General features: G+C 49.4%; 1 protein-coding gene across 1 annotated transcript in view; it reads left to right on the plus strand.

Moving 5' to 3' along the window:
- The window catches only part of LOC138510497 (zinc finger protein ZFP2-like), a 303,907-nt gene that overhangs the window by 200,570 nt on the left and 89,927 nt on the right, over positions 1 to 13,410 (plus strand). The window contains exon 6 of the mRNA XM_069626192.1: positions 109 to 195. Coding sequence (XP_069482293.1) covers positions 109 to 195 — 87 coding nt within the window. The remainder of the gene's footprint in view (positions 1 to 108; positions 196 to 13,410) is intronic.

The following is a 13,410-nucleotide window of genomic DNA, read 5'->3' on the forward strand; positions in this document are numbered from 1 at the left end:
AGGTCCATGAACGGAGAGAAGCAAAAAGGTCACATTGTCTATCTGATGCTACGGAAACGTTATTTGAAATCTAACCGTTTTCATCATTTTCTTCTTGTCCACCCATAGTTTCGTCCTTCAATATTGCATCACAGACGGGTTTCATGGACCACATCCACACAGAAGGGAGAGAAGTCTCCATCAGTGGGAGCTCAGGTGCGTTACAAATATTCACGTGTTCTGAATTGTGTACATTGCTACAGCTCAAAAGGTACTCCATCCTCCTCCTTGAGTCCCCTAACCCCTTCTACTTCCCCCCTTCCCTTTCAGTTAATTGCTCTTTCCATTGTTTTGTTGTTTGATTGATTCATATTGTTATGCTTCAACAGTTTATCGTTCATGTTTTATGTATCATGTTGTTCTTTGTACAGCGCTTTGGCGTAAGGTGCTTTATAAATCAATACAATATAAAATACAAATAGCGTACAATTCTTAAACAAAGGTAAGTTATACTGTAAATACTACGGAGATGTCTCTTTTCTTTGACTGAAGCAGTAGCATAAGTGGCACCGAGATTGGGTGTGTAAGCCAACACACCAAATGCCTGGACAGAGGAGGAATTTGCGCTGGGGCAGCTTGATTGAATGCATGCTCACATACAACTTGATTGAGCACACACACAAGGTCAGCAGCCAAATGTGGGAAGGACAGAGGAATCTGTGGAAATGTTGCATAATTAACTATAGAACCGTTGTTGCTCCAATTATTTGGGATGCATGACTCATGGGTGGCAGCATAGTAGAGCAAAAAGTAGCAACCAGAAGTAGCACATCAACATTGGCTACAAGTGCTTGCAGCATTGAACCTCCGAGTGTGGTGGCTACTGGCACTTTTCATATCATCACTTGCTTGGCTGCTGTCAGCCAAAGGTTCCCCTTCCCTCTTATCTGAGTGTGGCACAAGTGGGCATGTAGTTCATGTTCCATTTTGTAATAGACCATGAAACTACCCAATATTTGAGTCTGTGAGTTGTTAGCAGAGGTGACGGCAACTGAATCACTTTTTGGAAGGGCATGTTGATAATGAGAAGGGTTTGGAGTTGCCGCTCAGCGGTAGGTCAGGGGAAGCAGGTCCAATTAATCCTCAGCACTGCCAGCTAGGGGTGTCACGGTATTAGTTTTATAACGGTACGATAAACTTCTTGCCAAATGACGGTATATCATGTTATCGCGGTATAGCAGGCGGAGTTAACTAATCTTAACAAATATTTTCTAAAAGGTCACAAATTGTCAGATTTATCATCACAAACAAAACCAGGCACACAGAGACAGAATTGGGGTTTTCAACATACTTTCCACTGAAATGCCACCCCTTGCTTCCACCAAACACAAACACACATGTGGAGAGGAGGAGGGGGAGGGGGGCCTGCTGCAACTGGGAAAGTAAACTGATAGCTTTTCTTAAGTGGTCATTTAGGCTTTTAGCTCCCCCACTGGCTACTGGGGAAGATGAAAATGTTGCCATCTTTATAACCTGCATGCCATAGATCAATGGAGGATGATGGTAGTATAAGCTTGTGTGCATAGTGCCAGCGCATCTCTCCTCGGCCCTTCCACTCCTGTGACCTATGAATCTGATGATGGCGATGAAGAGCAATAGGTTGACCACAGCTTACCTTGTCATAAGAGAAGGCAGAGAGACCTATCCTAACACATCAATATGGAGTCCAGCACCAGCCCCAGCCCCAGCTCCAGCTCTGAGCCAAAAGTACTGATGGAGAAGCAAGCAAACTCTAAAACGGTGCCTGCCAGCACAACCCAAGCATGCAATCATAGTGCTGATATTCCACAAAAATTCATCCTGTATACGTTCTATTTGTGACATCTAGTCGGAAATATCAGAGTGCCATTGGGGTATATTGTTGACAAGCAGCGGCAGTACGGACCAGGCTATTCCAGCAACAAATGACACCTGCTTGCCTTGTGGAGTGCCATGTTTCCCCCCCTTCTGCCTCTGCCCAACAATTAATGGCAGCTATTGCCTGTACTGCAGGCCCACAGCATATTTCCTATGTGTTGAGATATTTTGTTTGGGGGGTGAAGAGCTGCATCTGCTCCCTGCAATCTGTGTCATATGGGAAGCCAGACATCAATCTGCCTTCTGAAAATCCTGGATAAAGCAGCATACCTTCAAGTCCAGAAATATCTGGACACCCATCACCTACTTGGTATGCGACAGTCAGGCTTTCTTCCCAACCACGGCACAGAAACCACTCTCCTGGACCTCAAGAACCAAATAGATGACCTCAGGGACGCAGGCAAACCCGCCCTTTTACTACTTCTTGACCTATCTGCGGCATTCAACCTGGTTGACCACGACGCCCTTTGCCACCATCTCACAACTGCCGGCAACTTCTCACCCAACGCCACAGCATGGATCTCCTCCTTCCTCAGCGGTAAAGTCATGAAGGTCTTTTCAGACCAGGCCTGCGCACAACCCCACCTAATCAAATGTGGAGTTCCACAAGGATCCTGCATTTCACCCAACCTGTACAACCTCTTCACAAGGTCACTATTCCACTATCTTGATCACATACACCAATTACGCTGACGACACGCAGGTCCTTATTCCTCTCACGGGAGACTACGATGCGGATCAGACAACCCTCAATAACATCTACGCCACCATTCAGTCTTGGATGGCGGAAAACAGGCTCTGTCTGAACAGCGAAAAGGCCGAACTCATAATCATTGGCTCTCCGAACATAATCAAAAAGATGGGTTCACAATATGACTCCTTTCTCATCGACAACACTCGCATCCCTTTATCCCAGGCAGTCAAAACACTTGGGGTCTATCTGGATTCTAATCTCACCATGACGAGACAGGTAGACGCAATTTCGTCAGCAGCTGCTTACCATTCTAAACTTATCACAGCCGCCAGACTCTTCCTAACGCAACAAAACTCCCTCACCATCGCCAGAGCAATCATTGGATCCCGCCTCGACTACTGCAACGCGCTTCTACTAGGCACATCAGCAAAGAACATCAGGAAACTCCAAACAGACAGTGCAAAACAATGCCCTGAGAGCAGCCACAGGCAACTCCAGAAGAGATCATATCTCAGCCACGAGGAAAACGGTCTATTGGCTTCCCGTGAAGGAACGCATCCTCTTTAAAATTCTCGCACTTACTCACAAATGTCTCCATGATACCGCATCACGATACCTCGCTCAGAGATTCTCAGCGTCTCCCTCGAACAGACTCACCAGAGCCAGCCACACCAACCGGCTCGCTATTCCCAAAAGCATCAAAGCTTGCGCAGGCGGCTCAAGCTTCCCGGTGCTAGCAGCCACCAACTGGAACCTACTCCCTCTCACAATCAGAAATATGGATTCCCACACTGCCTTCAGAAAAGCAATCAAAACAAGACTATTTGTATAACTCTTACCCTTGATCTCACGCTGAGCACCTGATACATGTAAAACTTGCATTTCTTGACACTTTCTTGAAACAGCGCCACGATGCCTCTGGGCTGCTAGGCGCTTTACAAATGCAAAAATAAATAAAATAAATAAATCTGGGTAGCTCATTAAAGCTTGACCATATGAAGCAACATCATGCCCAAGATTGGGACCAAACTGCAGAGCAAAATTCTCTTAGGAATCAGTAAACACTCAGCAGCATGCAGGCACCGTCATGCACTGTTAGGCAGGTGGTGTGTTAAGTCCACAGCAAAGTATTCCTAACAACAAACAACGCTGTAGTAGTGAAAACGGGAAGAATTTAGAGTGCACCCAGAAATGTTATCATAGTGATCAGTGGCCATGTCTGCTGAATGCCAAACTGCTGGCAATGCTGCCAAATGCCTTTGTTCTAGGTTCTAGGTAGATGATGGCAAGTGCTGATGCCCTCTGGCAAATTCCCAGTGGAATTACTTTCCATGCAAGGCTGTGACTAAGTTGTATGATGCAGTAGTTCTTGCGGTTAGAAAAACATTGGCATGGTAAGACGGTGTGAAACTCACTATGACGAACCAAAAGGATACGTCCCTTTTTTCAGCAGACAGAACCCCATCCCAAAACCAGGAGGTAATAAAATGATCGTCTACCTTTTCCCTCCTTCGACAATGCCTAGGACACATCAAAACCGATGTTTAAAGAAATTGACACCCATAATAAATATCTGTAGTACTGGGACAAGGAGGCCCTACACGGAGGTGCTGGAGTAGTCTGAGCAAATTTCGAGTTGTTGCCCATTGTCCTAAAATCAGGAGTAGAGAGTATGTTTGAACAGAGTAGCATTGGCAGTGGTCATGGAAGCATTTGGAGGTGTTGTAGTAGCAGTAGTGACATAAATGATGGTTTGGAGAAAAGAAGAGGTTCAAGAGGAAGCAAACGACAAAAGGAAAGTCACTAAGTGGAAGTGGCAGCAAGGAAGTATCCGGTTGGAAGACACTTGCAGGGCTGAAAGAGCTTTGTGGGAGGAAAACTACGACAAATGTAACCGGTGGGTGGTGTTGTAAGTGGCATTCTCGAGAGTCCCATAGAAAAGAAGTGGTAAAGAGGGGAGCGGAGCACAAGAAAAAAGAAACCAGTTTTGAAAAGCAGAGCTGGGCGGGGTACTGCTGCGGGAGCTCAGGCGACTGCAGAAACCAGGGCTTCCCGCAGTGGCACCGTCTCCAGCTTCTCAAGGCAACTTCAGCGTTTATACGGAGGCGGACACATATACACGGGAGAGTGCCTGCGTTATTAGCTGGAGAGAATGTGGGTCATTACAAGGTTGGCGGTAAGGGGTTAACAGCGCCGGTAAAGGTGCCTGTGCCGTTAACCCCTTCTGCCGCATTGCAAGGTCCTTTAGCGGGTCCCGCTAAGGGCGGCTGGTTTTACCAGGCTCCTTTAGTGGGATCCACTAAAGGACCAGCATGCTAACAATGGGCCCCTTAATAACGGGCCCGTTGTTAGCATGGTCCCCATTCCCATTGAGCCCTATGGGAGCTCGAATGGGGATGGGTTCCTTGAATGGGGAAATACCGGGTCCTCCAAGGTTTGAATGGATCTCATAATCCCCATTCAGGGAACCTGGACCCGGTATGCGATAAGGGGGTAGCCATGGTGCTAATAGCGCCATGGCTACCTCCAACCTCGTAATGACCCCTAATGTCATCAAAGAGCCGACACATCAGAGAGGCTGAACCCTATCTTCCTTTGTCCGCCGAGAGCTGCATACAGCGGGTGGCACCGGGCTTTATTACTCGTCCAGCAGCTGAGGCAGGGAGCCCAGGTCACTGGAGGTGGCCTCGCTGAAGAGAGACAGCGGCAGCCTGGCGAAATAGAAACTGGTCAGCGGTGGCCCACGGCAATACCCCGCTACCGCAACCAGCTGAGAGAGGACACGGGCCGCACCACTGAGGTGAAAAGGTACAATTGGGGAAGGGAAAAGCGGCCTTTTGTTTAAACCAACACGCACAATCCTAGAAAGGAATGGATATGATTTACACGCTATGTGTGTGCCCGTAAAGAAGGAAAGACACCACACTCTTCCTCTTCCTAGTGGTTCTAGGAAATAAGTGGCCAATACTTGGTAAAAGGACCATACAGAGCTTCCCAGAAGCTGGGGAATGAGACAGTAAGTAATAATTATTCAAAACAACTTGCTAATTCTTACTCACATCCAATTATTTATGTATAACAGAGCTGTGGGTCAACTACACACAGTGAAGGCCAAAAAACGTAACAGGCCCATACTGGTTAGCATAAAGTAACTAGTAAAAAAAACATTGCTGGGAACAAAACGCACAGTGGAGTAACGGAACCCAAGTCCAGGGAAGGGATTGTTCCCCTGGCATTGGACGTCCAGTGAAGGTGTTTTTTTCCTCTGGCATCCAAGGAAAAGATTGTTCCCCTGGCATTGGAAGTCAGAGGAAGGGATTGTTCCCCTGGCATTGGACGTCCAGTGAAGGTGTTTTTTTCCCCTGGCATCCAAGGAAAAGATTGTTCCCCTGGCATTGGAAGTCAGAGGAAGGGATTGTTCCCCTGGCATTGGACGTCCAGTGAAGGTGTTTTTTTCCTCTGGCATCCAAGGAAAAGATTGTTCCCCTGGCATTGGAAGTCAGAGCAAGGGATTGTTCCCCTGGCATTGGACGTCCAGTGAAGGTGTTTTTTTCCTCTGGCATCCAAGGAAAAGATTGTTCCCCTGGCATTGGAAGTCAGAAGAAGGGGTTGTTCCCCTGGCATTGGACGTCCAGTGAAGGTGTTTTTTTCCCCTGGCATCCAAGGAAAAGATTGTTCCCCTGGCATTGGAAGTCAAGGGAAGGGATTGTTCCCCTGGCATTAAAAGACTACGAAGAAGATCACTTACCGGAGAACAGTACAGGGGCATCACTGAACCAAATAGGCAGTGAGAGACCAAAGGAGAAAAACAGCAGCAGGAAAGTAGCCAACGTATTATATTATTGTCCCGTGTAGTAGGGTTGAATACTTGAGTGTGAGGGCCAGAATAGGTTTTGCACATTTTGTTTGGACATCCTGACGACCGTGTCTCATTAGTTCGTATTGTTGAAGCAGGGAAACTCCTCATAAAGTTAGGAATAGTGAAGCCTTTTTCTCAAGCCTCTTATTATCTAAATAAAGTAATTGTGAACCAACTAAGACTGTGTCCGTCTCCTTACTCTGGTACCTCACAACACACACACACACCCATAGGAGTGCCTTCCTGATTCTGCATTCTTCAATATGTCTGGGCCTGGGTGTGCACAGATGGTGGAGGCATGTTTAAGTGACACATGCCAGCCTGGAAAGGACCATTGCCCATTGCGTTGTTGGTTCTCCAAGTTGTCTTTGTGGCCAGCAGCACTTGGCAACACACACAGATATCAATATCCTAAACTGCCCACCAGCTAGGGTGCAATCAGAACTTTTTTTAGTGCTGCTTGACCAATTGTGTCTGACAACAGAAGTCTCTGTACCTCATAATGAACAACTAACATTCATGAAAATGAATGATCACCATGTCCCAACAGACTATGGCAAGGTCAGGCTGCTTTTACAAGGACAGCAAACGTCTCCTCAATGTCTGCAGTCACTCATAGACGAGTCAGAGGAAGACCCCTATCCCATTGGATGGCAGTTCAGCTAGGGTGGTGCAGTGTGGGTGGTGGCTACTGTTCTAATGGATAATACTTGATTAAGGTCGGAACATTTAAATTACGCTATGTTGGTGATTGAAGGCGACTGATGTTGGTGAGGGCGATAGCATTTTCTTGATGCTCCAGAGTGTGAAGTAACAATCCTGCTACGTTTTGTATGTGAATGATGTAAATATAGCACATGGGTACATGAGAAGTTTTCCTACTCGGCCATATTACTGTACCAAGTGAATTGGCTGAGTGACTAACACACATACAATATTTGCTGCATTACTACAAGGATGCGCACATACAAGAGAAGGTGGCACGCGCACATAATGTTTGTTGCACTCAGCAGGGGTGGAGACATACACCAAATGTTTGCTGCCCTCCTGCAGGCGAGGGGGAGCACCCACAATTTCTGATGTATTCCTGTAGGAAATGGGGGGTGTATACACTTTGATGTGCTCTCGCAGGGAAGGAGACATACACACAGACACACACACACAAACAAGCAGTTGGTATGTTTTTCTTATGAGACATGCGTCTGAAGGAAGAGGAGTTCCTTGATGAACCCACTCTCAAGTCTGAGCTGAGTGCCTTCACATGGTGAACATATTGCAAAACACCATTACCAAATCTCAATAAGGCATTTTACACTGTTACTGCAGGACACAGGCACACCAACAGAATTTCAACAACACTTGAACTGCTGCTCTTGCTTATCACTGTCATTAAACAATTTGTCTTAGGCTGATCACGGGCAATGCTGTCTTTCTGTGCTAGTGACGCTGGGATCAACATCTCCAGTTTTGAATTGGGATGGGGGATGAACAGAAGCTACCAAACAGTTATCTCAGCCAGTGCAGCAGTTGAAATCCATCTTATGATGGTGTTGATGTTTCCCCATTATCCTTCCAGATCCCTGAAACGGCAGCCTGCTCATCCTCCCTATCACTGCAAGTAGGTCACACAAGTCGAGGCTCAACGGTGAAAAACATCATGGTGGTTCTGGACTAAAGGACAGGGCTGTGCCACCCTCCAAATGGGTGGCAGATATTGCACCTCTTCACTGATTTCTGAACTTCTCCAGCATGGGGTCTGGCATGGATTCACATGCTCATGAATATTCCCCATCGTCAGGCTGGGAATCCTCGGTAAAGAAAAATCAGTATCAGTTTCGTTTCTGATCTGTCTTTCTTAGTAGTAACCAATCACTGGTCTCTGGGTCATACTGCCCCCAGCCAATCACTGCCCTCTCCCTAAGCCCCGCCCCTGGCAGCCATCCTCAGATTTTTACCGCACGCTCAAGTGTTGGGAGTCCTCGTGCTATAGCTCTCGAGCTTTTACTGCGTTTTGGGTTTTTTTCAAGGAGTTTTATCTAATTTTTTCGGTCAATCGAGCCTCAAGCTCCACCGTTTCTACTTCCGATCAACTCAGACCCGTTTCGGAATTTTCTACGCCCCTCAAGGGCGAAGTTTTCGTCGAGTTGCGCTTCTTGGAGGATTCCAGAAGATCTGAGGCCTACCTCGTGGACATGGCCCAGGACAAGGGAAGCTCAACACCAGGGGCGTTGCTAGGGGGGGCTAAGGGGGCTGTAGCCCCTGATCTTTTGGTTGTAGCCCCAGATAGAATCTCAGGAGCTACAGCCAAAAGACTAGCTAGCCCCCAGTCCCAACAGTTCCGACATCAGCTTAGCCCCGGGTCTTTTCCAGACCTAGCAACTCCCCTGCTCAACACCCAGATCCAAGCTGTCCAGGAACTGCCCAGGATGCGGATTACAGAATGTTTTCAAAGAGGATGAGCATTTGAGATGTCTCTACTGCCTTCACGAAGACAAGACGCACGTGGAAAAGGACTGTGCGTTTTGCAAGAACCTGTCAGAACGGACTATGAGGGATCGTCGGACCCGCCATGCCAGCTGCTGGAGAAGGGCCCAGCAGGTGAGAAGAAGAAGAAGTCCGAGCGGTCTTCTAAGTCCTGTGAGGGCGCCCCGGCGATGGGGGCCCAACAGAAGGCAAAGCAACGAGAGTCCGTGGGCACCAGGAGTGCCGAAGGGTCGGGCTCCTCGGCTGCCAGGCAGGGCGCACTTTCACCAACGCCATCAACCACAAGCCAGCGCTCTGGCTCGGGGAAGAGAAAATCCGAGAACCCGGTTAAGCTTCTAGAGAGGCCCCGGTCGATCTCGAAGGGATCAGCCGAGGGGGAGTGAGGCGGTGACCCCTCCCCCCCAAGGTGAAGGCCTCAAGCCCGCCCAAGGTGGTGAAGGCCTTGATTCACCTGGTGAAGGCATCTATTGAGGGAGTCGCAGCGGCCCTGGCGAAGCCTGTGGAGGCTAACCCATTGGAGGCGAACTCGGAGGCCCAGAGTTTCCCTGCCGCCACAGAGGGAATCCTCTTTTCAGCCCATCGATAAGACTCCCGTGAAGACCCCGGTGGAAAAAGAGGGGGGGTGTCATGATGCCTACCCCCGGGGACCCAGATCAAGTCCAGCAACCCCGGAAGCATGCATCAAGTTATTCCAAGCAAGCGCAACAACCCCTGCTAGGGGCTTTTTGGGTGCAGTCCTATCGTCTATGGCGCCAGGCTCATATGGAGAGTCAGTCCTGGTGCCATAGGCACCAGGCTCATAGATTAAAACTTACCTGATGCAGACCATGCTGCAAACTTACCTGATGCAGACCATGCTGCAAGAGCTCCAAGCCAAAAGAGGCTTGAAAGGGACTACTTTACCTAGGGACTATTTTTTACTCGGGTGGGGCTGAGGAGGAATACTTATCTGGAACTACTTTGGAGGCTATTTAAACCACGCCCGAAGAGCAGCACACGCTTCGCGTTATTCTGCATCCAGCAGCGTAAGGCTCACCATGCCTGCAAGTCTGCATCCAGTCTTCTGCCATGCCCGCCTCGAGTCTGGAGCTCCTAGAAAAAGGGAGAAAGAAGGAGAAAAGGTCAGAACAAGAGCAATACCTTTGATCCTTACCTGAATTCCCGATCCATTGCGTTTTCGAGCTGGAAGAAAGAAGTTATGTTATGCGCGTCGCCTCGCCTGCTGCAGCGCCGCGCTGACCTCACCGGCCTTCGCAGCATCTTCACATTCCACCACATCCTTCTGCATGTTCCCGCCGCACTCCGGAACCTAAGGGGAAGACAATAACAGCAAGGGGAGCCAAGGGAATACAGAGAGGCAATTTTAGTTACCCCCCATAGACTTACCTGATTTTACCACCGGGGGTACTATTCCTCTTCATGGGTCGGCGCAGCTTCCACTGCATCCTTGCCGAACCCCGGCCCCTAAGGGGAAACAAAAGGACAGCAAGGGGAAACAAAGGGACAAACAAGGGGAAACCTCCTCACCACAATAGACTTACCTGATTTTACCGCCGGAGGCATTATTCCCCGAGACTTCATACTTTCTCTCAGCACCTGAATAAGGGAGAAAGCAACAGGTTACATATTGACAATATTTTATCGAACTGTGTTGGATAATACAATTCCTTACCTGAACATTACCGGTTGCCACGACAAACTCTTCGCTAGGGTCAAGCTGCAACCTGCAAGGAATCGGACAGTGTGAAAGTCAGACATTTGAACTCTTACGAACTACATACTTACAGCGTCTTGCTGGGGATCTCAGAGTCAATATTGTTCTGGAACTCACCAATTCCTTCGAGCCAGTGAAGCAACTGGTTATCTACGCGCCCCTGGGCTCAATGCAGGATGGAGAGTCATCTTTCCAAACCATCAGGTGAGACTATAACAGGGGACATCAAAGGTGATCATTGGGGAGAACGGCGGGAGTGGGGGGGGGGGGTTAATGCTCAACTCCACGGGTGGTTAATTCCCTTTCTCCATTTGCAGAAGAATATTCCTACGGGCCAAGCAAACGAGGCTAGGTGGGCCAGTCCAATCCGTCATCTCGGCACTACGTGTCACATTGGTGGAGACCGCAGCTGTCCAGTTCAGATCGACGCCCCTGTGGGAGCCAGGTGAGCGTAACAGGGGGGCGGTGGCCGTCACGGACACGGATACAGCCTCTGAGGAGGAGCTGGTTGAAGTCGTGAAGGGCCTCAACAAGAGGTTCGAGGAGGTCCGGTCCCACGGGGGGAACCCCGAGGAGGCGGACAAAGAGAGCAACGGCGGTGCCGATGAGACTCCCATGGAGGAGGAGCAACCGTCGCGCCCGTCGTAGCCAGTACCCGAGCGTCAGGACCACTCAGTGGCCATTTTGATGGCAATACAAACCTTATGCACGGAGATAAGGACGAGATTGCCCCTCACCCCAACGGACGACCCAACAGAACTGGGCCCGTCGGGAAGCCCTCCAAACAAACGGAGGAGAGTGCACACCCCCCCGCCTTTCCAGCCCTTGCGGCCCGCTCAGCCTTCATCTCCTTCCCCTGAGCCTAGGGATGACACGGGAACGGAAAGAGCCACGACGGGGACGGATGATGACGGTGGTGACGACGGGATGGGCCTTCCATCACCACTCCCTCGGGCCTCCCCGCCCGACAAAATTGGCTCCTTCTACGCCATGATTGCAAGGGCATCCGAGCTTTTTCAGCTCTGCCCTGAGGAACAGAAGAAGGAAGGTTTCCTCTATCAGCGGCGCAAGGCCAAGAGGAAGACGGTCCTCGCGGTACCATTGATTGATGACATTTGGGAGGAGGGACTTGCTCTCCTGAAAAAACCTGTCCACGACGCCTGCCAAGAGGGACCGGTACGAGAAGAAGTACCGGGTCCCCTATTCCGCCCCTTTGTGCCTTAGGGCACAGCCGACCCCGGATTCGGTCGTCTCGGCGGCGGCCAAGAAGAAGGCGGTGGGCGCGTCATCCTCAACTTTGACCACCCCACCTGATGGCGAGGGAAAGAAGCTAGACGCCATGGGACGACTCATCTCGACTGTGGCGACGACAATTAAGGCGGCCAACGCCCTAGCGATTGTGGCCTGCTACGACAGGGAGCTGTGGTACAAGATCGCTCCCCTGCTGGACTTCCTACCGGACAAGAGGTCGTAGGCCCTGGAGATCCTACAGGAAGGTGAGTTGGCGTCGGACCACGTGTCATGATGCCATCCCCCGGGCATCCCGATCGAGTCCATCAGCCCCGGGAGCAGGCATCCAGATACTTGTTAAAACCCCAACAGCCCCGACTGGGGGCTGTTTGGGTTCAGTCCTGGCGCCTTAGGTGCCAGGCTCATTTTAGAAACCAGTCCTGGCGCCATAGGCGCCAGGCTCATAGACATTACTTACCTCATGCAGACCATGCTGCAAATGAATCCAAGCCAACGTGAGGCCTGGATGGGACTATTTTGTTACAGGGACTATTTTTTACTCGGGTGTGGTTCTGGGGAACTTCTTACCTGCAACTACTTTGGAGGCTATTTAAACCACGCCCGAACAGCAGCACACGCTTCGCGTTATTCTGCATCCTGCAGCGTAACACTCACCGTGCCTGCAAGTCAGCATCCAGTCTTCTGCCACGCCCGCCTCGAATCCTGAGCTCCTAGAAAAAGGGGGAAAAGGAAGAAAAGGTTAGATCATTATTTTAATTCCTTACCTGATTCCGGATCCAGCACGTCTCCCAGCCTGGAAAGGACATTATTCCAGCACGCGTCGCATCGCCAGCAGCAGTGCTGCATTATACTCACCAGTCCACAGCATCTTTCGACTCGGCGCAGCCTCCATCATCTTCTTCGTCGAACTCCAGCACCTGGGGAAAAACAAAAGAAACAACAAGGTGAGCCAAGATAGCCGACAAATACAATCTCTTACCACCATAGGCTTACCTGATTTACCACCGGAGGGATTACCCTTTAATACGCCTCATCTTCATATGCCGCACCTACAAAGGGAGAGAAAACAACAAGTTAAACTCATGCAACTTTTACCGGACAGTGTTGGGTAATACAGACTCTTACCTGAACGCCATCAGCTGCCTCCAGGCAACATTCTTTTGAACCAGCTGCAATTCAACAAGGGAATGGAACAAGAGTGAACATCGGACATATTGAACTCTTTGAACTTTATAAACCCCGGAGTCAATATTCCTCCGGAACTCCTCCAATACCTTCAAACCAGTGAAGTAACTGGTATCTCCGCGGCCCTGCATGCCATGCAGGATGGAGAGCTCATCATTTAAAAACATAAGGTGAGGTTACTAAAAGGGGATATTGGAGGTGACAAGTGGGGAGAACGAGAACAGTGGGAGGGGGCCATCACTAAAATGTTTTTTTTAATATTTTTTTTTATTTATATGGTTAATAAAATCAGCCTTTCAAATATCAAGAGATATCACAATATCAAAA

The sequence above is a fragment of the Ambystoma mexicanum genome, chromosome 6p (genome assembly GCF_040938575.1).
Source record: "Ambystoma mexicanum isolate Mex_15411 chromosome 6p, UKY_AmexF1_1, whole genome shotgun sequence".
NCBI lineage: Eukaryota > Metazoa > Chordata > Amphibia > Caudata > Ambystomatidae > Ambystoma > Ambystoma mexicanum.